This window comes from Gopherus flavomarginatus, chromosome 3 (genome assembly GCF_025201925.1).
Source record: "Gopherus flavomarginatus isolate rGopFla2 chromosome 3, rGopFla2.mat.asm, whole genome shotgun sequence".
Classification (NCBI taxonomy): domain Eukaryota; kingdom Metazoa; phylum Chordata; order Testudines; family Testudinidae; genus Gopherus; species Gopherus flavomarginatus.
The window spans coordinates 195677925-195702827 of NC_066619.1; the positions used below are offsets into that span (position 1 = coordinate 195677925).

The 24903-nt window shown below is 40.7% G+C and overlaps 1 protein-coding gene and 1 pseudogene across 1 annotated transcript in view; both read right to left on the reverse strand.

Moving 5' to 3' along the window:
* Positions 1 to 846: 846 nt before the first annotated feature.
* Positions 847 to 24903, reverse strand: part of INPP4B (inositol polyphosphate-4-phosphatase type II B) — a 508181-nt gene continuing 484124 nt past the window's right edge. Inside the window, exon 27 of the mRNA XM_050946302.1 lies at positions 847 to 1581. Coding sequence (XP_050802259.1) covers positions 1449 to 1581 — 133 coding nt within the window. The 3' untranslated portion in view covers positions 847 to 1448. The remainder of the gene's footprint in view (positions 1582 to 24903) is intronic.
* On the reverse strand, positions 11992 to 12142 carry LOC127048534 (uncharacterized; annotated as a pseudogene).

Consider the following 24903-nt stretch of genomic DNA (forward strand, 5'->3'; position numbering starts at 1 on the left):
ATAAAAATTAACAAAACTGTACATGTAAGTAATTCCATCCTATAGAGCTATGTTGCCTCTAATACATAGGAATCACATCACCCAGCACCAAAATGAAGCACAGAAACACTCAGTAAAGTCTAAGGGGCAAATATGGGTCACGTTACTCACGCTAGTAATCCCTCTGACTCTACTGAGACTAACAAATAAATAAAATGAGTAGGATTTGACTCTAGCACAGAATGCCAAGAATAATACATCCAACTGAAACTCCAGAAAGGCAGAATGCAATTACCAAATTACAATCCACGGTTACTAAAATTACATTATGTAATTACCAAACTTCAAATTACAATCTGCAATTACCAAGCTTCTATAGAGAAGCAGAATGTAATTACCAAATTTAAATTTGGCCAGCAGACCGAGATTAACATGCCTTGCGAAGAATGCAAGGTGGTCTTTGACCACAAGGGACCAGGATCTCTGTTTTACGCCTGACGCAGAAGACATCACCTCCAGCAGGATGGTGCCATTTCACACACAGTACTCAGGTACAGCACCAGTACAGACTTACAGTGCCCCCCTATGGACTCACGAACATCAATTCCTGGTTTCAGAGTAGCAGCCGTGTTAGTCTGTATCTGCAAAAAGAACAGGAGTACTTGTGGCACCTTAGAGACTAACAAATTTATTTCAGCATAAGCTTTCGTGAGCTACAGCTCACTTCTTCGGATGCATAGAATGGAACATACAGACAGGAGACATTTATACATACAGAGAACGTGAAAAGGTGGAAGTATGCATACCAACAGGAAGAGTCTAATCAACTGAGATGAGCTATCATCAGCAGGAGAAAAAAAACTTTTGAAGTGATAATTGAGATGACCCAGGAATTCATCTCAATTATCACTTCAAAAGTTTTTTTTCTCCTGCTGATGATAGCCCATCTCAATTGATTAGACTCTTCCTGTTGGTATGCATACTTCCACCTTTTCACGTTCTCTGTATGTATAAATGTCTCCTGTCTGTATGTTCCATTCTATGCATCCGAAGAAGTGAGCTGTAGCTCACGAAAGCTTATGCTGAAATAAATTTGTTAGTCTCTAAGGTGCCACAAGTACTCCTGTTCTTTTATCAATTCCTGCAGCAATCTGCATTTTCCTTTTTGGTCTTCCATCAAGCTACTTATGAGACCCAACTGCACTACTTTACATAATCTGGTTAAATTACAGCCTAGCAGTGAGGGCTGTATATACTTGGTTTTGAGAACACTCAGGTATTAATCAGACAATAATTGAGGTTTTCTTTCATAATAACGGACTACAGTTATTTTAATTTAAAACAGATCCACTGATAGCTGACCAAGATAACTCCTAGTTTTGTTACACACTCCCAATTCATGACACACAAACAGCAATTTTTATATTATCTAATTAGCACAGATGTGCGTTTCTTATTACATTATAAACTTAGGTATCAGCTTTTCCATATGTCCCCTCTGGTGGTCTGTAGTACTTTGGGAAAGCCATCAGCTGTATCATGTTGAATGCATACTTTCTGCATTTGATATTCTTCAGTACATTCTCTATGCGGCATCCTTCTCTGGTGAAAGGGGAAAAAGTACAACTTCATGAAACACAGAATAAATAAATATGTTTTATTTCTTCATTGCAGAGTTTCAGCAACAGTTGAAGTAAAAATAACAAAAGATTCAACTCTACATTTTTGTTTTTCCACAAGTGATGATACATCTTACAAAATTAAATCCAGGGCCAGCCCCAATACAGTTATTGCCCTCAGAAATAGATGATGAGAATTTTATATTTGCCCTTAAGGTTTAATTAAAGCTTAGTAAATTTTTTTAAATAATTTATTTAATTTTACATTTTCATGCTAACTTTAGAAATATACTTGCCTTTCAAATCCTTCACAATATTCCTTCATACTTTTTACTGTACATGTTAAAGTCTACATGTAGCCCTAAATATGCAGGTTCTAGGAGTAAGGCATTTTATTAAGTCTGGCCCTATAGATTTGTAAAGGAAATTTTCATATCTAGTTTATTTCAGTATGTTTATCTTTGCAATGAAAAAAAGATAAAATGGCTTTCCATACAGCCTAACCCAACTCTCTTCTTTACAAAGGAAGGATGCTTGTTCACATACAGTACAAAAGTCACAAGTGCCAAAGTGGTGCATCAAGACACAAACAAGACTTAGTTAAAAAGAATATAAAAGTGTCTTGAAAGCAGAAGCAGCAAACGCAACCAAAGCAACAGTAACAAACAAGTTAATTTAATTACAAAACAGAACTCATTCTACCTCCATTAGTTACTTGACAGAAAAGGTTAGTTGAAGCAATGTAGTAACATAACCTATTTGTTAAACAAAACAGAAGATTCCATCAGCGAATAAACAACAATGAAAGTAGCACAATGAAAATTAATCCAACAAACTGTCCCATCCATTATTCTTGGCTCAGGGTTAGTTTGTATTGTGCAAAATCACTTTTGACCTTTTTAGCTGATAGACTGAATAGGAGTTTGGAAACCAGGGTGTGGGGTTCAAGCTTTCAGGATCCTGTAATTTGTCCGATATAGACACACTAATATATATATGATCTTTCTTTGAGCTAGTTAAAGTGGGAAAACTTTGCCATGAACAAAAAGAGGAAATTAACTCACTTAATGCATAGTATATGTCTTAGATTTCAGAAAAAATAAACGAAAGCACTATACAGTTTAGACATTTGTATCCTATAGACAAATCCTGTGGGTCTGAAAATGTAGAAATATTACAGCATAATTCTTTTATTTTTAAGTTAGTTTGTTGCTGTTTGTAGAAAAGAAAGGAACACAAGTGAAGTTTATTGATATTTGGCTAATAGTAAAGCAAGACTTAAGATAAGCCACACAACCAGCAAGTGTGAGCTGACAAGCAGCAAGGCGACAGGATAGAAGTGACGAGAAGTTGGCTTGTTATCAGTTAGACAGCCTGTCTCAGGATCATCCGACTCATTCAGTGCTCCCTGGGTTTGTCTGCTGTTAAACAGGGGAAGTTAGGAACAAATAGAATAGCATTTAAATAGCAAAGAAAGCCAATACTTAGGTATTCTGACAACAAAGAGACACTAAACATGGCCAACTGATTTGGCGGATTTATGCTAAATAATTCCAAACATTTTACTCTGTTCTGCATTCAAACGGGAAGCACAATGAACTAGCTAACTAGCTGTCTATTATTTTTTTAAAAGCTTTAAAAGTGTGTAAGTGGCATTCACAGATAGAGGCTCTTAATAACAGAAATGAAATGAGCTGGACTGTGACTAAGACAAACACGTGATCTGATATGCAGTGAAATAAATGAATAAATGCATGGCTTAGGAAAGGAAAACAAAACCACTGTGTCACAATGTGACACCAGGCAAAGTGGTGTCTCTGTGGTGCTTACATTTATTTAGTCCACTCCAGCTTCACTATCTGCTTCTTGTGCATGTGGTCTTTTTGGAACAATTCAATTATTTTTTATGTTTCTGGCTCTTTAAAAAAAATTGGAATAAATTTAACTCAGCAGCACTGTTAACTCACGCTTATGAGCTAAATAAATACTGGTATCTTTAATTCAAAGGTCAAGGACATTGTACCTTGTTCAGTCAAATCAACTGTGGGTTAAATTGTACTACAGTGAGGTTCTTCTGAGTCTTTAAAAGTTGTGTTGTCCCTGTATTAGAGCAGTAAGGATACCTTCAAATGACTTTTAAACTTTTCAGTTGTAAAGTTGGTGGCTATTCAAGATATTGTCTATGTAAGTGGAATATGTAATACAGACACTTTAGCTAAACCCTTCAACTCCATTCAGGTTATATTTGCATGTGCTTAAGACTCCTGGTAAGGGCTTTCCCTTGGACAAGCATAAATGATATGGTTATAAATGGAATTAGCTCTTTTGCTATCACCAGAGATTACAATTATTCTGACAGCAGTTTCAAGGGAAATGGCTGGATGGTCAAGAAAAGCCAGATGTGTCAGATTGCACTAGAGCATTTTTCTGCTACATTTGCCACTAGTACAGGGGTCGGCAACCTTTCAGAAGTGGTGTGCCGAGTCTTCATTTATTCACTCTGAGTTAAGGTTTCGCGTGCCGGTAATACATTTTAACGTTTTTAGAAGGGCTCTTTCTATATGTCTATAATATATAACTAAACTATTGTTGTATATAAAGTAAAAAAGGTTTTTAAAATGTTTAAGCAGCTTCATTTAAAATTAAATTAAAATGCAGAGCCCCCTAGACCGGTGGCCAGGACCCGGGCAGTTTGAGTGCCACTCAAAATCAGCTCGCGTGCCGCCTTCGGCACATGTGCCATAGGTTGCCTACCCCTGCACTAGTATGTCGTTTATGAGGAAAGAAGATACTGAAAAGAAAATACAAGACCATTATGGCACTACACTGAGTGGAGTGAAAAGACTGCAGCTGTTGCACCATCCCGTAGAAAAGTGCAGCATGCACTCCCATTTGCAGCTGGCTTGTGCAGATGGATAGCGAAGCCAAGTCCCTGTTTCCTTATTGCCTTATTAGAGAGAGACAAGGTGGGTAAGGTAATATATTAGTTGGTCTAATACAAGATATTACTTCACCCACCTCGTCTCTCTCATACCCTGGGACCAACACAGCTACAACTACAGTGCATCAAACAATTATTAGAGAGACTAATACTCACAGAGGTGTTAAGCCCAGCACTAAAGGGAGGCAAAGATAGAAATTATGGCTGGGTACCACAAAGGGGATAGCTAAATTTGTCATAAAATAATTATGCTTGAAAAATCCAAAGAAATAATTAAATGCTCCATTTCCCCTCCCCTTTGGGCATTCAACTCTATACTTTAGCAGTCGGTAAAAGGGATTCCCAAAACTATTCTAAACAGTAAAAGGTAAAAGCCCAAACTCCCATTGACTTTAATGAAAGCAGGACAGGGCCCTTAATGCGATTACTCATTTCAGTATGAAATGCCCTAAATTACCTCCTTTCCTTGGTCTGGTGCTTTCAAGTGCCTATGCATGGCACTTACTGAAAGGGAAAACATCTGAGTCTAAGTTTATACAGAAACTATTAAGAAATTAAGCTGACACAGTAAGTTATGCTGATTTAGCCTGTGGTGTGACTTAGATTTATATAGAGAATTCTACATTCTGCATCTGTCCAACCTGATGTCAAGCTCTCTTTCTGTTTTCAGGATGGTAACTTCAATATATCTCTATTGTGCAGGACGCAATGCATTTTGCTTTGCTTTAACATACTCTACATTCTTTTGGAGCATGTTGCCTTTTAATTTCTCTTCTCTTTGCATAATCTCCATGGGAACCCCATACATCTTCCTTGGTTCCCTCCTCTCTATCTCTCGGTGACTTCATCTGCTGTTGACCTGATGGTTTTGATTACCATCTTGATGCCAGTGAATCACAGACCTACATTCCTACTTCTGACCAATCTCTCTCTATCCAAACTTACATCTGAGCCAGTCTCTCCTGGATATCTCACCACCATCTTCATAACTGGCTCTACTTTTCAATCTCAGCAGAAAGGTTGAAGACAGAGATGAGAGTATGTTTTTCCTTGGAAATGGTCCAACCGGAACAGAGCTGAAATACACTGATGGGTCAGTTTGTACTGCCTACACTTCAGTTTTTCTATGGTAGAAGAACTTCACTCTCAAGAGGGGACAAACACCTCCTACAGTAAAAGTGGGTGAAGTGATTTGCATGTTATAATTCCAGGAATGTGAACTCTTTATTTATTTAGTATTTTCTACTCTGTTTTTTCCTCTGTGCCTCAGTGGCTGTGTTCTGTTCTTTTATCGAGGTCTGTATAGCTCCCATTAGCATCAATAGGATTTATGTGCATGAATTAACAGGAATAGGATTTATGTGCATGAATTAACAGGAATATATATATATATATATATATATATATATATATATATATATATAGTGATAGTGTCAGGCCAGATGGCTACAGGAGAGTGTTGGAAGGCAGATATATTAGTCCCAAATTAAGTAGATCCATTTTCCCTGGGTAAGGTAACAGGGGCAGTTCCAGAACAAGCAGGAACTTGCTGGAATCAACTAAGGAAGGCAGGCAGGCTAATTAGGACACCTGGAGCCAATTAAGAAGAAACTGCTAGAATCAATTAGGACAGGCTGGCTAATCAGGGCCCCTGAGTTAAAAAGGACCTCACTTCAGTTTGTAGAGTGCATGTGAGAAGCTGGGAGCAAGAGGCACTAGGAGCTGAGAATGAGAAGACATTGCTGAAAGACTGAGAAGTACAAGCATTATCAGACATCAGGAGGAACGTCTGGTGGTGAGGATAAAGAAGGTGTTGGGAGGAGGCCAAGGGAAAGTAGCCCAGGGAGTTGTAGCTGTCCCGCAGCTGTACCAGGAGGCACTCTAGACAGCTGCAGTCCACAGGGCCCTGGACTGGAACATGGAGTAGAGGGTGGGCTCGGGTTCCCCCCAAACCTCCCAACTCCTGCTCAGACAGAGGAGGAATTGACCTGGACTGTGGGTTCTACCAGAGGGGAAGGTCTCTGAGCTGTTTCCTGATCTACAGGGTGAATCTCTGAGGCAAGCAAATCCGCCAATAAGTGCAAGACCCACCAAGGTAGAGGAGGAACTTTGTCACAATATAAAAGCCATTTGTTTGGTTGTTTAAAAGATAAAATGCCGCACTGTACATTTATTCTTTGATATACTGAAAAGCACGATCAATGGTTAATCCCTTCATATCAGGAGTCACTTCAACCCACAGTATCTACTATGAACTGCTGATGCTCTGGAACTTCTACTCCAAGGAATTAGTGGTATCTCATAAATCTGCTCAATACCTGACACTAGTAGATACACTTTCAAAGCTAAGGGCAGGAGGATAGTGCCCAAATACACTATCAGATAAGTTGGCACCATATCAAGAGTATCAAAACATACCTTTAACTTCAAAAACTTTATCACAGAAAGCTATTTTCTCAGACAGATGCTATGGAAGCTATGTCAACCCTACAGCTTATGTTGGCATAACTTATGTCACTCAGGGCTGTGAATAAACCACCTCCCCGTGTGACATAAGTGCCAGTGTGGACAGTGCTATGTCAGAGGGAGAGCCTATCCCGGCAACACAGCTATCGCTTCTTGCGGGGGCTGGAGTAGTTAAGCTGATGGGAGAACTCTCGACTGTTGGCTTAGAGCGGCTATATAGAGAGCTTATAGTGGTGGTGCTGCCACTGTAAACTTTCTAGGCCATGTCTGTATATACAGTGGTTCAGTGGTTCAGCTGTGCCGCTGCAGTGCGTCTGGTGAGAGAGGTCTCCCGTCGGCATAAAAGGAAAAAACCTCCAAGAATGGCAGAAGCTATGTCAGCAGGAGACGCTCTCCTGCCAACATAACACTGTGAACATGAGGATTTATGCAAATGTAACTTATGTTGCTTGGGGAGAAGTGAGATATTCACACTCCTGAGCAACATAAGTTTTGTGGATATAGGCTGTAGTGTAGACATAGCCCTAGTGTCCTAAGGCTGTTTTAATGAATTTGCCAACTGCAGAACTAATGCCTTGCAATCCAGATTTCAGTCCCCTCTGCTAAAGCAAATGTAACTGGCTGAGTGAAGCAAAGCCTTACACTTAACTTGATGGTATTTTAATTCCTTTGTCTGAAATGTTGTAACTTTGGAATATTGCATCCACTCCCATTGTGGCTTGTTGGCTCATTGAAACCCTGGGGGATTTACACCTGGATAACACAGCACCTCGGTATTCTGAGGTATAAGTATACATGCACTAATGGCCACAGAATGCCAAATTAGGTATTTATCCCACTCACCCCTTTTCAAAGCCAGAAGTCCTGGATTCCACTCAGCTTATGGTGCTACGGCTCCCTGAAATGACGTCAATGATGTAGGAGAAGGGTCAAGTTCTTCCCAAGGTGACTGGACATGAGTCAGGCAGATAAGAAAAACTAAAGACCTTATCCAAAGCCCACTGACATCAAAAGAAAAACTCCCATTGACTTCAGAGCAAGATATTCTTTTATGCCAACTCTCCTCACTTATTACTGAGCAGCATCAGTTTTCCAAGCTATGGATCTTTTAAGATTCTATTTTGGCTTTTTTTTGCTTACTTAGAAGGCTGAGCTGTCCTTGAAAAAGTGAGCATGCTACATAGTCAGCATAGGTGCCTTTCTTGAGCTTGAATGGCATTAAAAACAAACAATACTTTCTGGTGATTTGGGCTCTGAATTATATAGAGATTCTAAATTGTTCAGGAATTCCGTTGAAATATTAAATCCTGTGGAAAAGGCAGGAGCTTGATTCACAGGTGTAGTGGAAAGAGATGGCGGGTGCTGAATGCTGCTGTCCAGCTCAGTGTAAATTGAGCTGCAGAGAACAGATTTTACTTACAGTCTGGTCAGAAGTTCCCACCAGCAGAGAGTCAGGTGTAGCACAGCCTCATTCTGCTATGCCTCCACATCTCCCCAAATAAGCTCCTCTCCACCCCCTACTTTCTCCTTCACTGGTGTGAAAGTAGAATGAATTATATTGTAAAAATAAGAACGGATTAAAGAAATGTTGTATGTACCTTTAAGCAGAAATAAGAAATGCTGAAATACAGGTGCCAGGAAAAGAAACATTAGGCATAAACAATGGTGCTAATGGCGAAACATTAACAGAAGATTGGTAATAGTTAGTAAGGAAATAAGATATGCATGCCTAGCCCAGGTAGATTCTGGTTTATCAGATTCTGCTTCCTTTATTATCTTGTTAAGTTCTCGCCCTCTTATCTGTATAAATAAGATAGTTTGTGTCTTGCATGGTGCTCACATTATCTGGGTGTTATTAGGAGAGCGCTGTGCTAATAAAACAGAGTGGTCTGACAAACTGTGAGTCCTGAGTCTAACTTTGACAACTTGGAGGTTCCACCGAGATGGCAACCATCTTCACTGGGGCTGTGTGATTCCTGACGGTTTTCGTAGGACAACTGTGGCAGCCGGCACCTGGCCCGAGTGGTCTTCCACCAGAACGGAAAGGCGCACAACCACAGTGAAGTCTACGCCATCGAACCCGTTGGTTCCCACTCTGTTCTGGTAGGGATCCCGGAATCTGATATCAGGAATCTGGTCAGGTAATTATTTCTGTGTTTTGTCTGGACTGAGGACTGTCCTGTCTCTGTGTCTATCTGTCCTCCTGTGGAGTGTTTGAGTCTGGGTGCCGTCTCCATCCGGAGATCGGCCGACCAAGGGTTTCTGTCCCCACATTCTGAGTGAGTGGAATCTGCACAATCGCAGCTGCACCGCACTTGGTGTGAAAGCAAGGGCGATTGAGGCAGTAGCCTGTGGGCTCCTTTTGTGTGTTGCACCAGGCATTGCTCTGACGAACCCGAATTTCCTTCTTGTGCGATTGGTGTGTGAAGTCCTCCTGTATGTGTAACCAGACGTCTAAGTTGGGACAGTTCCCTAAACGAACGCCGGCTCATTTTATGTATTTAGGATGGGTTCGGACTCTTGTAAATTTCTGGAAAAATGGTCTAGGCTAACTCAGGGGGATCCCAAAACTCAGTGGCCACTGTTAAAATCTTGGAACAAAGACCGAGTGGACGTCTTAAAGGACAAATTCGGCCAACCTAAAACTAAATTGGCTAAAGGAGAGGTTAATTGTTTCATGCAGTGGTGGGAAGAGGCAAACCATAGGTGGACAAAATCAAAACTCGCCTCTCTCAAATATTGAAATAATAAGTTAAAAGCTTTATTAAAAGCCTCCTGTCCCACCACCAGACTGAGCGCTCCCCTATACCCAGTTCTCAAAAAAAACCCACCCGGATCGATCCAACCCCCTTCATACTCCCATCTCATTGTAAAAAAAGGACAAAAATCCCCTTGTTGTCTGCCTCAGAAACCGATTCTTTAGTGTTCCACTACCAATTCAGCAAGCGGCGGCTCCTCAACTAGCCCGCACCCTTCCTGGTCCCTTTCCTTGAACATTTCTTTCAAAATTGTGAAGAGACCACAATATCACTCACAAACGGTTCATTGGAAAAAAGTAGGATCGGGCCCAGAAAAGCAGGCAAGCAACAGATAAAGAAACTGAAAAACAGGTTGGAAGCCCTAAGGGCATAGTGTCAGGAGTAAGAAAAGCGGTAAGTGCAGGCATGAATCCCTGGAACAATACTTAAAATGGTGAAATCTGAGGTGATCAAGGTGTCATTTTGGGAGATAAGCAAGTGATTTAAGGAAACAGAGTGAAAAGCTAACTCTACAGAGGCTGGAGAGAAGTAAGCAGTTAAATTGTGTGAAAATGTTAAAAAGAACCATGTTAAAGAGAGAGAATTCTTGGTTTCTTTGCAGCCATTCTGAAGGGAAAATGGGCCCTTTTCCAGAAGAATGCCTGTAAATAATCCAAATATATATACAGCTATGTAAAAACAAAGCAGTGTAAAGGAATGTTAAGGCAAAGAAAATGTGTATGTATCTATTTATCTGTGAAAATATGTAAAGTTCTAAGAATCTAAACCAGCACATCTGGTTTGTAAAACTCCTGTTTGTAGGTTTAAGATAAATTGGTTTTATTTTTGTTTTTAATGCCACTAAACATTCATTTGACTCTTTGGCCATGGCTACACTGGTGCTTTACAGCGCTGCAAATTTCGCGCTCAGGGGTGTGAAAAAAACACCCCCCTGAGCGCTGCAAGATACAGCGCTGTAAAGCCTCAATGTAATCAGTGCCGCAGCACTGGGAGCGCGGCTCCCAGCGCTGCAAGCTACACCCGTAAGGGATGTGGTTTAACGTGCAGCGCTGGGAGAGCTCTCTCCCAGCGCTGGCACTCTGACCACACTCACACTTCAAAGCGCTGCCGCGGCAGCGCTTTGAAATGTCAAGTGTAGCCATATCCTTTAATTCAAAGTTGCAAAACTGACAGACCTTTTTGCAAGACATAGGTAATTAGTGTTGTTTGACTTTGGGATTTAGCATTTAACCCTTAAGGAGTAACTTGATTCTTTACAAAATTTAAAATGTTTTTAAATAAAGACCAAGTCTTGGCTGAAATAGGGCAGTCAAAATCAGGAAAATAGGGAGAGATTCGGCAGACTTTTTGTTTGTTTGTTTGTTTTGGTTTTTTTTGGTAATAATAGCAGATAAGAGCTGTAGTGAAAGAATAAGAAATGAACAGTGATCCTCTGAAGAAACAGCAGAGGTGAGGTGCACAAAACAAAAAGAAGCAATGTTAAAAACACTGAGCCTTAAAATGGCTCTGTGTAATCAGACTGTCACTTTGATAAGGGTACATGAAAACTCTGTAACAACAAAAGAAACAGTTACACCTTATGCAAAAATTGATATGGCTAATGTTTAAAAAAAAGTTGTAGTATAGAAGGAATGTGCATTTTCCCTGGACATGTGCAGTGTATATTGTAGAAAGGGGTAAAAGAAATGCAAATGAAATGTGCTACTGAATTAAAATCCTATTAGGGCTCCAAAAAGAGCCGCAGTAGACTGTTTTCTTTTTCAGATCTCTGTGTGTTTTTTAAACAGGAGTTGAAAGTGGAAAGAAATCAAAACTCTGGTGGAAGTTGATTGTGTCCCTTTTAAGGGTATGGCTACACTTGACATTTCAAAGCACTGCCGCAGCAGCGCTTTGAAGTGTGAGTGTGGTTGGAGCGCCAGCGCTGGGAGAGAGCTCTCCCAGCGCTGCACGTAAACCACATCCCTTACGGGTGTAGCTTGCAGCACTGGGAGCCGCACTCCCAGCGCTGCAGCACTGATTACACTGAGGCTTTACAGCGCTGTACCTTGCAGCGCTCAGGGGGGTGTTTTTTCACACCCCTGAGCGCGAAAGTTGCAGCGCTGTAAAGTGCCAGTGTAGCCATGGCCCAAGATAGTCTCTGAGCTCTGCTGATAGCTTTGAATCCAAAAGCCAAGCCTGTGTTGATGCAAATTACCTAACTGATAAAGGAAGGTGATAACTGCCAGCACAAAAGAAATTGCCTAAATAAAAGACATGGTATAACAAGATCCCTTTAAGAGATTTGATGCTAAATGTTATTGTTAAGTTAAGTTTTCAACTAGCAATAATCACACCTCGGATTAACCTTATGAGCTATGATACTGCCAGTAAACATTGAAATAAATTTAATGTTAGTAAGTACCCCTGTGACAACGTATAGTGTGTATGATTTTTGGAAAAATCCTTGAAGGTAATATGGTAATGATGCTTCTCAGCTATTACCTGTGAATAAACTTAAAGCTTAACACAGCAGGAAAAACATTACAAACTTGGTCTGCTATAGAAGAAGAAAAACTTGAGGTACACCACCTCATGAATTTAATAACTAAACAATGGAATAATTTCCCCATAACCCTTAAAAAGTAGAACCCATTAAAACCTGGCCTGCCTATAGAACAAAAAAAACACAGGAAAATATGGGGTAATTCCTCTGTTTTGCCTGCAATCAGCAAGGGTATTTGTAAAAGAAAGGAATCTTTTAAGCGATAATCAATTCCACCCTGAAAGAAGTAGAAAAATCTTGTTTTTGTCTTTCAGAAAATCAGAAAAAAGCTAATACCAGCTACAGAACAACCTATTACAAAAACAAATGAAAGTAAAAAAACATACTACAATAGGTATGGAATGTACTGAAATGCAGATATTTAGAACATAAGATGTTTTGGGTAATATCAGAAACTATTAAGGTTTTGATGCATCTGTTAAAGCAAAGGAAAAATCATTGTTTGATACCTATCAATATAAATAAATGCAGTATGTCTCCAGTATGGTGAGACAAAACTTGTTAAGTGAAGAAACTGTTGTTAAAATCACACATCAACAGGCTCTGGAAGCAAAGATATGGAAGGTTAGCCCACTCCCCAGATTGCACCTGGGATCTTTCTGGCTGTCCTGGACCTCAAGCCAGTGGAATGGGGAGAAAGGGAAACTATTGGACACCAGAGGTTGTACCAAGTGGACTCCTCAAAAGTGGGTATGCTTATCCATGCCTGTTGCTCCAAAGCCCTGTAGTAAAGACATTTCACTAGAATCCTATATGTGGGATAAAATGAATTATGAGATCAAAGTACTGTATAATGGGCTATGTGTATGTGTTAATTCTTGGGGGAAAAGTGTTTTTAAAAGGATAAAAGTGTTAGCAACTCACCTGAAGACAAATGTAAATGTAATGTAAGTACTGTGTTTACCAGTTGCCACAATAACAACAACAAAAAGTCTTAGCTTACTGTAAGCACTGATTTAGCTGAGTTCTCTTATCAATCTTGGCATTAAATGGCAAAGAGTTACCAATCATCTGTTAAAGGTAAAAAGGAACATAGTTCCTTAAAAAAAAAAGAGAGGTGGGAAACGGAACCATTCATATTATACACACAAATGGGGACATGTTAAGAATTGCCACTGCAGAAAAACATAACAGCTTACCATTGGTATAACATTTTCTGTATGGTCTCCCACAACTACTGGCATACTGATGTTACTACCCCTAATTGTTTTTGGTTTTAAATTGTATGTGTTTAACTGAAATGTTTAAAATGTGCGGGTGGATAAAACAAATGTGTGCAAAGCTAAAGCCACAGGCCCAAATCACCTCCCAGTATTTTCTATTACGTGGACTAAATAAGAATTGACACTGGCGATTAATAATCTTAGTGTCAAAAAGGGGATATGCAGGAGCAGGATTTTATAATGTCCCATAAGAATTTAAGTATGATTTGATTTCATCCTGTCAGCCACTCTTTTTAAATAGCAGAAAGAAATGACCCTCTGGGACTATAAGATTCTATTTTCCCACATGCATTACAAATTGGGCCCTCTCTAACTCTTTGTTTTAAGATTTAGGTAGTAAGAGACAGGATTCTATATTGTGTCTATGTTAAGTAAATTAGAGAAACATTGAAGGCCTGGGTCTCAATGTAAATTGTCTCGGTTATTAATTATAAAACTTAGCAAGGTTTAATTTGCAATGCCTTTTTGTTTGATATAAAATACTGCTGTTTGTATTCTCAATCTGTTTGTGTAAATGAGGAATGCACGCATCAGGAAAAGATAAGGTGTGAAGGCCATTGTTATAGCCAGAGTCAAGGAAGAAGTAGTAAAGAGTCTTAAAGAACATCAAAGAATCATCAGACACTGCTTACTACCCCGACGGCTGTTAAACTGTCTGGCATCTCAGAGTGGATACACGCTTCACAGTGTCAGAATGCACCACCCCCAGCGAACCAATCACCACCTCAGGACCATGCAGAGTCAATTTTGACTCCAGAAGAAGATGTAGAGGAACAGCCTGCAATACCTTACAATCTACATTCTCCTAAGGGTTGCCAGAAGCAGACGACGACCTAAAGGCAGGCCCAAGAAGCAGCAGTAGCGAGCCTAGCGCCTGCTGCCTGGTAGACATAAAATCATGACTGTGGTTCCCTCAGTTGAGGTTGTCAGAACCAGAAGGGCCCTGCCTCCAACACGCGCCTCTGGTGACACCTGTTCCTCAGCTGCTGGTGTCTTAAGGTCTGGGGAATCCACAATGACAATTCTTTTATCCAGCAGCAAGTATGGATAGCTCAGACCCCTGATATTTCTAAATGCTGGGTCTGCAGCCACATCCCAGCCACTCTCAAGCTGCTGTTCCTGTCCTGGCTATCCCACTCAATTCCCCAGACCTCACTGGAGGACCTCGTCCGTTTAACACAATATGGAACAGCAATGACACCTGGGAACAGACTATTGGCAGTTCCTTTATCCCACTTGGGGAATAATACACCATACAAAAAGGCTCCTGAGGTTACAAGCAGTAGTTAAAATAATGGCAAATAAAATTGGAGAAAGTTTACAAGCCCTGGCCAAAGAAACAGGGGCGATCTGACAGATAGTCCTCCAAAACCATCAGGCACTGAACACAGTGCTGGTGGCCAAAGGAGGGTACTGTGCTCTCATTGGAAAACAACACCAATGAGGTAACAGATCGCGCTAGCCACTTAGAACAAATCACATATCTTCCCCATAAAGAGCCGAGTTCTTTATGGAAGTGGCTAAGTAACCTGTTCAATTTCTCTGGCATAAGAAACTGGTTGTTTCAGGGAGCCCTGACTATCCTGTTTGGAATCCTAATAATTTTTGTATGTTTTCAGTCAGTCTCCTGTTGTATCCAAAATTGTGTAAGGCATGCCATGCAGGTGACTGCCCCAGAACAGAGTGCTAATATGATGATTTTGAATATCATTGATGAACAAAGAGATGAAGAATATGTGGAACCCAGTAAAACGTTGGTCATGGCGAAAGCTTGACCAAAAGGAGGAATTGTGAAAATAGAATGAATTATATTGTAAAAATAAGAACGGATTAAGAAATATTGTATGTACCTTTAAGCAGAAATAAGAAATGTTGAAATACAGGTGCCAGGAAAAGAAACATTAGGCATAAACAATGGTGCTAATGGCGAAACATTAACAGAAGATCAGTAATAGTTGGTAAGGAAATAAGATATGCATGCCTAGTCCAGGTAAATTTATCAGATTCTGCTTCCTTTGTTATCTTGTTAAGTTCTCTCCCTTTTATCCGTATAAATAAGATAGTTTGTGTCTTACATGGTGCTCACATTATCTGGGTGTTATTAGCAGAGCGCTGTGCTAATAAAACAGAGTGGTCTGACAAACTGTGAGTCCTGAGTCTAACTTTGACACTGGATGACACAGTTGCCTTCTCCCAGGTTTGTGCCAGAAGAGACTGTCATTATATGGGAAGAATTCTCTAATGTAAAACTCTGAGGGGATGTCCAGACTACCTGCCATATCGGTGGCTAGCGATCGATTTTTTTCGGGGATCAATATATCGCATCTCATCTAGACACAATATATCGATCCCCGAACGTGCTCCTGTCGACTCCGGAACTCCACCGGAGCAAGTGGCAGTAGCGGAGTCGACATGGGGAGCCGTGGACATCAATCCTGCGCTGTGAGGACCCCAGGCAGCTACGCTATTCACGTAGCTGAAGTTGCGTATCTTAGATCGATACCCCCCCAGTGTAGACCAGCCCTGAGCTGCTTTAATTTCATAGCAGAAAGTAACTGGGCAGATAGGAGAATCTAGCTCTAGATAAATAAAGATGCAATTTTAAACACTGCAAAGTTAAGTCGTAAATGTATCTTAGTTTATAGTTACCAATCTGCTATTGCATCACCAACTCCAAAGGAGAAGTGTATTACTCTCTACAATTGTCTTTGACAAACATATTTAAACTTGGAAAAGTTCCTTTGAGATGGAGTTGTGAACTTCACTGTACACTAACTGAAACACAATTCTTAAATATCTCTTGAATTTCATTGCTAGAAAGTGAAATGATCAAACTGTCCCATTTTGGCCTTAGCTTACATGAGGGAATTATTTTGAGGTTTCAAATCTAAAATTTTCCCCTAGTCCTTGATTCTCAGTATGTCATCAGCACAAACAACCTATGCTGTCTCAGAGCACTTCTGAATATGTGACAAAGAGCAGAGAAGAGGGTTTCAAAAAGCACAAATAAGATTTATTTCATAGCTGAGTCGAGAAGCAATGTTTTTTTTAAGATGAAGAGGATAATGCTCATTAATCAGACACATCTGGGGCTGCAAATACCTCTTCAACCCTATAATTCTCTTTCTATACGATTTTATTTCAGGTTGTTTTACCTGAGACTTACGACACTGAGGATCCACCAAGCCATCCAAGGGTGCTCTAAGTCTAAAATCTAGACTTTCCAGCTTCATCTTCCAGCCATTGAATCACCTTTCTCTGCTACCCTGAAGAGCCGATTATTTAATATTTGTTCCCAAAGTAAGTACTTACAGACTGTAATCAAGTCACCCCTTAATCTTCTCTTTAAGATAAATAGATTGAACTCCTTGAATCAATCACTATTAAGCATGCTTTCTAATCCTTTAATCATTCTCGTGGCTCTTCTCTGAACCCTCTCCAATTTATCAACGTCTTTCCTGAAGTGTGGACACCAGAACTGGACACAGTATTCCTGCAGTGGGTCACATCAGTGACAAATACAAAGGTAAAATAGCCTCTCTACTCCTACTTGAAATTCCCTTGGTAACAATCAGGATCCAGACACCCCAAGGGGAGAACAGGGGATTGAGCCCCAAAGAATAAACAATCAACTGTACACAACATTATTGTGCTATAAAATAAGTCAAGTAAGTTCTATTGTGAAAGCTTGTAATGTTCTAAACTTGATAATCATTATGAGCTTCATATGCAGGCTATGGTTATGAATGTAAAAACACTGGCAGGACGGATTTGAGGAGACTCGGGACAGGAAGGGCTGTTAGTGCCCCCTTGCAAGGAGTAGCTAGGCCAGTGGAAGCCAGGGTGCTTGTGGGCAGGCTACTGAGCAGCACGAGCTTATGGGGCACACATGCCTTACTGGTCTGGGTAATCCTCAAAATATCATACCCCTGCTTATGCATCCATGGATCACATTAACTCTTTTGGCCATAGTGCACACTAGGAACTCATGTTCAGCTGATTTCCACCATGACTCACAAGTCTTTTTTAGAGGCACTGCTTCCCAGGATAGAGCCCTACATCGTGGAACTGTGGCCTATATTCTTTGGTTGAATGTATACATCTAGGAAGAGACTAAAATGCATATTGTTGCTTGTGCCCAGTTTACCAAGCAATCCAGATCGCTCTGTATCTGTAACCTGTTCTCTTCATTATTTACCAGTACCTCAAAGTTTGTGTCATCTGCACACTTTATCAGCAATGATTCTCTCCCCACCCTCCCCAAATCACTGATTAAAAATGTTGAATAGAACCAAGAACTGATCCTGGAAGGACCCATAAGAAACATACCCAATGATTCCTCGTTAACAATTAACTTTTGAAACCCAGCAGTAGGCCAAATTTTAATCTGCTTAATGTATGCTATGTTACTTCTATATCCTTCTAAGTTTTTAAGCAAAATGTCATGCACCTTTCAGAACCCTAAGTATGTTACATCCACACTCTTACCTTTATCAATCAAACTTGTAATCTCAAGAAAAAAGATTTCAAGTTAGTTTGACAACCTATTACCTACAAACCATAGTCTTTGGCATTAATTACATTACCTCCCTTTAATTATTTATTTATTGAATCCTGTATCAGTCACTCCACTGTTCTGCCCTAGAATAATGTCAGACTGACAGGCCTATGATTACCTAGGTCATCCGGTTTACCCTTTTTTAATATAGGCATAACATTAGCTTTCTTCTGGCTTTCTGGAACTTCCTTGGTATTTCAAAATGTATAGAGAATCAACAAGATGGTCCAGTGATCTCCTCAGCCAGCTCTTTCAAAACTCTTAGATATACGTTATCTGGACCTACTGATTTAAAAATGTCTTACTTTACTAGCCGCTGATTAACATCATCCTGAGACATTAGTGGAATGGAAAGAGCATTATCATCACTATATGATACGACTACATTATCTTTTTTTTTCCCCCAAATACAAAACAGAAATATTTATTGAACATGTCTGTCTTTTCTGAATTATTTGCCATATTTGTTAGTAACAGGCTGCACACAGCTTTTGGCACTATATGGGTTTATACAAGATCAAAATAATTAACCTTAACGCAGACTGTCAAGTCTGTTGCTGAATCAATGGAACAGAATGGTAGTACCTGGAATGGCAGACTGCCCAACTGAAGTATCCAAAGGAATAATGGGATAACCGGTGTTGAATGATAAAGTTGATACATTAAGGAACATGTCAAAGCTGTATACATTTTAACCAAAACTGAAGGTTTTTTCTGTATTTCTAATAGAAGATGTGACAGAACAACAACCTGGGTAAATTTCTGCATCAAAGCCTTATGAATCATAAGACTGGAAGGGACCTCTAGAGTCATCTAGTCCAGTCTGCTGGACTAAGTATTATCTAGGCCATGGGTGGGCAAACTTTTTGGCCCGAGGGCCACATCTGGGTGGAGAAATTGCATGCAGGGCCATGAATATAGGGCTGGGGTGCAGGAGGGAGTGCGGGGTGTAGGAGGGGGTGCAGTGTGCAGGAAGGGGCTGGGGCGCGGGAGGGAGTGCGGGGTGTAGGAGGGGATGCAGTGTGCAGGAAGGGGCTGGGGTGCAGAAGAGGTGCAGCATGTACAAGGGGGCTCAGGGCAGGAGTTGGGGTAAAGGAGGGGGTGCAGAGTGTGGCAGGGGGCTCAGGGCAGGGGTTGGGGTGCAGCAGGGGGTTCAAGGCAGGGGGGGTTGGGGTGCGGGAGGGCTATAGTTTGTCCACGCCTGATCTAGACCATCCCTATGAATGATTCATGTTTAGATGTGTCACCGGAAATACCAATAAGTACAAAACTTTCCTTAATCTCTTAGACAATATCAAATGCAGAGAAAGCCGTTGTAAGCTAATATGAACCACTCTGATGCCTATTTCAGCATAAGCTTTTGTGGGCTACAGCTAACCCTAACCCTAACCGTAGCCCACGAAAGCTTATGCTGAAATAAATTTGTTAGTCTCTAAGGTGCCACAAGTACTCCTATTCTTTTTGCGGATACAAACTAACATGGTTGCTACTCTGAAACCTGCTGCCTATATGATCTACTGATTTACAAAGACCATCTAGAGCGGGAGTGGACAATAGTTTTCGCAGGTGGGCTACTCCACGAATTTTGGTAAGTGGTCACGGGCCACACATTTCTACTACATTAATGGAAGGGGTGCGGGGTCTGGGAGAGAGTTTGGGTGCAGGAGGGAGTTCCAGGCTGGTGCAGAGTGTTGGAGTGCAGGAGGCAGTGTGGGGTCTGTGAGGGAGTTTGGGTGCAGGAGGGGGTTCTGACCTGGGCAGGGGGTTGGGGTGTGAGGTGCAGGATCTGGCCAGGAGGCGCTTACCACAGGTGGCTCCAAGCCGGCAGCGCAGCAGGGCTCAGGCAGGCTGCCTGCCTGCCTGCCTGCTGTGGCCCTATGCTGCTCCTGGAAGCGGCTGCAGCTGGCTGCTGCTGGCACATCTCTGCGTGCCCCTTGGGGGAAAGGAGGCAGCAGGTCTCTGTGCGCTGTCTGTGCCTGCAAGCACCACCCCTGCAGCTCCCATTGGCCAGTTTCCAGCCAATGGAAGCTGTGAGGACTGTGCTGCGGGCGGGGGCAGTGCACGGAGCTGCCTCCCCCCCACCAGGGGTGCACAGAAATGTGCCAGCAGCAGCTGGCAACTTCCTGGAGCAGCATGGAAACACAGCAGGCAGGTAGGCAGCCTGCCTGAGCACCCCGCTGCGCCGTGGGACTTTTAGCGGCCTGGACACAGCGATCGCGAGGGGGCAGAGGAGGCTGGACAGAAATGTTAGTCAAGGTGAGCTGGACAGAAATGTTAAATCATATTGAAATGTTAGACCTGTGGGCCGTATTTTGCTCACTCCTGATCTAGACCCAAGCCATGAACATTTGGTGGGGCTGGAATAGAGGATCTTCTAAGGGAGTTAGTAAGTTTAATCAGGGATTTGGAGACAGTTTCCATTCCACAGATTGGCAGTGTACAGTCTAATCCATGTGCACATCCAAGAGTGGAGCACCTGGCATTATTTCCTGTTCTCCCTCCTGCCTTATCTACCCTCCTGTTTTTCCTGTTCCAGCCTCCTCTGTTTCCCAGCTCCCTTGTTTTCTCTTCTTCTTTACTCTTCTCTTCGTCTGTCATAAACCTATCTTCTAACTGACACAGCCTACTGCTCTCCACCCCCCTTCCCCTCTTCCTTCTCCAGGTAAAGTGCTGGTTGTCCATTCAGTTGACTGACCTGAAATGTCAAGATGTGGTGCTCATAGCAAGATATTCAAATCTTGGAAATTTCAGAAAAGGCCTGATCAAACAACATTCATGCACCATAAATGCCCATCAATGCAATGAGGGTTTGGAATGTGGGATCAGGCCCAAAGAAGACACTAGTTTTGGAAGTGCTGTTTGAAAGAGTGGCAGGGTTGTAGACTTAAAATACATTTAAATATGAACAAAACCTAGCCTTCACACTGTCATTAAAACCTGGTACTGCTGTTGTGATGGGACAAGCCAAGAATGGGAACACTGCTAGATGAAGCACACCATTCTGGCAGTATTTAATAACTGAAATGGGTTCCATTTACACAATCAGATAAAGCAAAACCATATCGTTTTCTGTGATTACACTGATAAGCTTGGGCTCCTTGGAAAGAATGCCCCTGTCTAACAAAATGCAATTTACTGCAATGGTTTATGTGTAGCTCTCTGAAATTACACAAATCTTTTAATTAAAGAACAAGGGTGCTGACTGCAGCAGTCCAACTTTCCCACCAAGATTTGTCAATACACCTTGGCTAGGAATTTCAAAGGAGACTAAAGGAGTTAGGTATCCAACTTCTATTGGCAATCAGTGAAATTGGATGCCTAACTCCCATTTATGCCTTTGAAAAATCTCCTTCAGTCCTGTTCTTCAACACCCCTGCATTGTCACCTTGCCAGTCTCCTATATCCTGCACTATAACTGCTAATAGTGTCTTTATTCTGTAGTGTTTTCAGATCCCCACTGGGGATTAGGAGGAAACCAGTAAACTCATTCCTGCTTGAAACCTGGGGAAAATTTGCACCCAAATATTCAAAAACTAAGGTGACCTACGCTGTTTATATATTTGCTACTGTGTGATGACTAGATGGGTTGGTAGGAAGTTATTTTCCCACTCAACAAATATTTTCATTATTTCAAAAATGTTCCATTCTGCATTGGGATGAGCCTGAAACCTTTTGGAAAAAAAAAGCAGAGACCCATGCCAGAATAGGTGGGGCACTCATCGGGGATGTGGGAAACCCAGATTTAAAGTCCACGCTTTGGCTGATTCAAACCACCCCAAGTGAGTGCTTTGACCACCAGGCTATTCTGGCAGAGTCTCTTCTCTGACCAGAAATTTCATCAAGAAACATTTCTTGATTTAATTTTCCTTGAAACTGACACTTTCCCACAAAAAGCTTAGTTTTCACAAATTGGCATTTTCTGATGAAAAAACATTGCCTTACCAACTTAGAGAAAAAATAGCACCAAACCACTATTTAGTCTCCCTTTATAGCTTGATAAAGACAAAAATAAATTATTCCTGAGCTGAGCTAAGGATCTCTTAGCATTTTTTAACAAAAGAAATTCTAACATACAATGAACTACTGTGAGAACAGCTAGAAGAGCAACGTAAATATTTACATGGAAGACACATACAATACAGATCTAGAAAATTACCAAAACAGAAAACTTCCTGGGTGAAATCCCATCCCTGCTGAAGTCAATGTGAGTTTTTTCATTGACTTCATACACCAGGAATAAAATGCGTAACTTGTTGAAGTAGAATGTCTGCTAGATTTTTAACTACATCTACTAATTATAAATATTAAATAATCCAAGGAAAATGGCAACTTTTTTAAGATTTACTCTTTGCTACTCTCCTGGCCCCACTGAAGTCAACGAGAGTTTTGCCACTGACTTCAACAGTCAGGATTTCACCCTAGCTCCTCTGGAATAGCACCATGGAAAGGCCTTAACTAGAACCATTATACCAGCTGCTGGACTTTGTGGAGTCAAGTGTTCAATCTGAATGCTGTAGCTATAGTAAAAGTATAAGACTTGTTGCAAAACCATAAAACTAATTTCTATTTCCTATGGTGTTATACAGCCTATAGTGCTGTTCCAAGAATAGACTGTCCATTTTATAATCTCCTTGTTTCTATCTCTGTTCTAAAATCAGTACCAAGACCAGTGAATCCTTTTCTATACATTGTGTTTTGTGTGTGTGCATCCCATGGTCAACTTGGTTGTAGGGGCATTATTTTCATGATATTTCACTGGGCAGTTTTATCTCAATGGCACACGTCTCTTTTCCAGGACTCCTATTTTTTACAGATGGTGACCCCTGTCACAAAGAAGCTAAGTACAAGGTCACACAGGAAGTCTGTGGCAGAGCAGAGAATAGAGCCTGGGTTTCCCACATCATAGGCCAGTACCCCAAACTCTGGGCTACCTTTCTTCTCACATTTCCTGATAAACTATCTATATCTATGATTCTTCCTGATTGATGAAGAAAGTTAAAATATTTTAGCTATATATATATATATATGTCATACTCTCCTGTGATTTGCTATTATTTACCAATGTGGTTGTTTACATTTAAAAATATCTGTCTGAAAATGCAATATAGGCAGGGAGGTAGCATGACTCTGTAGTTAAGATCATGGAGCTAGGAAACGGGGGGGGGGTTTGCAAATTTGGGCAAATCACTTAGTTCCTCAGTTTTCCCATCTGTAAAATGGAGATCACTATTATCATTACTTGACAGTCTCCTTGTTTTGACTGAAAAGATTACTGTGGCAGGGGTATGAAGAGTCTCATGGAGAGTTAGGATTTAAACTTTGCCTGGTTTGGGGTTTGATTACAAAATCTGAAATTAAGCTGAGCCTGTGGCCAATTTGGGAGCAAACTTGTTCTCATTTATGCTTCTGGGTAGAAGCTATGAAAATTCCTGGTTTTCCAGTGACCACAAATCAGGCTGAATTCTTGGATATGTGCCCCAACTGAGAAAAGAACCTACAAAATTGGGATAATATTTTCCTTCCTTAATCGGATGAGAATTAGCTAGCTAGTCAGTCAAAATCACACCTCATGCAATTACTGTCACTGCAATGGAGTTTTGGCAGGGATGTATTTGGCCCACTGTTTGTACAATGCATTGAAAATCCATTAAGCCATATGTAAATGCTAAATACATATTATTATTGTTATACTCTTTTTGTATTGACGTCTCACAGGCTTTGTGCTGACCATGAAAATCCTTTAAAAATAATTCCAGCCACAAGTTTTTTCAAAGAGGGGTTTGTTGTTGTTTAGGAGGGTTAAGAAATGTGGAACATCGTGCATTTTATAGCATCAGGCAGTCCCTGTCAACATTTTATTACAAAAACTGGGGACAAACCTCATAAAAATTAAGATATTGAAATAAAATAAGGCAAAGTGTCATTTAAGAAGGGGAAAAGACTCCTGAACAATTAAATGGCTGTGAATAGTGCTTCAAAACTGCCATTACTTTCTGAATCTTTAAATCTCAGACGTAACTGAAGGATGACACACAATCAAGGACAGAGAGAACTTCTGATGCAAAAACTGGGATTCTTGAGCAGTGAATCCATAGTGCATTTGTAATTCATCTCTTTTTAAATTAAACTGCTTAATGGTTTTTCATGGTTTTTAATAGAATATTGAGGCATACACAAGCAGAGAATTATAAACTGATATTCTCTTTTCTCCTAAAAAGCTTCAGTATAGATCAGGGGCTGGCAACCTTTCGGAAGTGGTGTGCTGAGTCTTAATTTGTTCACTCTCATTTAAGGTTTTGCGTGCCAGTAATATATTTTAACGTTTTTAGAAGGTCTCTTTCTATAAGTCTATAATATATAATTAAACTATTGTTGTATGTAAAGTAAATAAGGTTTTTAAAATGTTTAAGAAGCTTCATTTAAAATTAAATTAAAATACTGAGCCCCTGAGACCGGTGGCCAGGACCCAGGCAGTGTGAGTGCCACTGAAAATCAGCTCGTGTGGTGATAACATTTTTTTGAAGAGTGAGTCATGAAGGCAGAAACCATTGCATAAAGTTACCAACTATTTCAGTCTCTGAATGTAAATAATGACAGTTCAACTCAAGTTATTTTTGACGAGCACACTGACATTGCTTTCTTTTTAAATGTTATAAACTTGAGTATTTTGAACTTTTGAGAACTGATCTTATCTGGTAGCAGTCTTCCTGTCAGCCTTAGCATCAAAGTTAGTGCACAAGTATGTTTAAGTGGAATAAACAAACACATAATTACTTGATAACAGAACCAAACATCAAATCTCTTCTGCATACTATC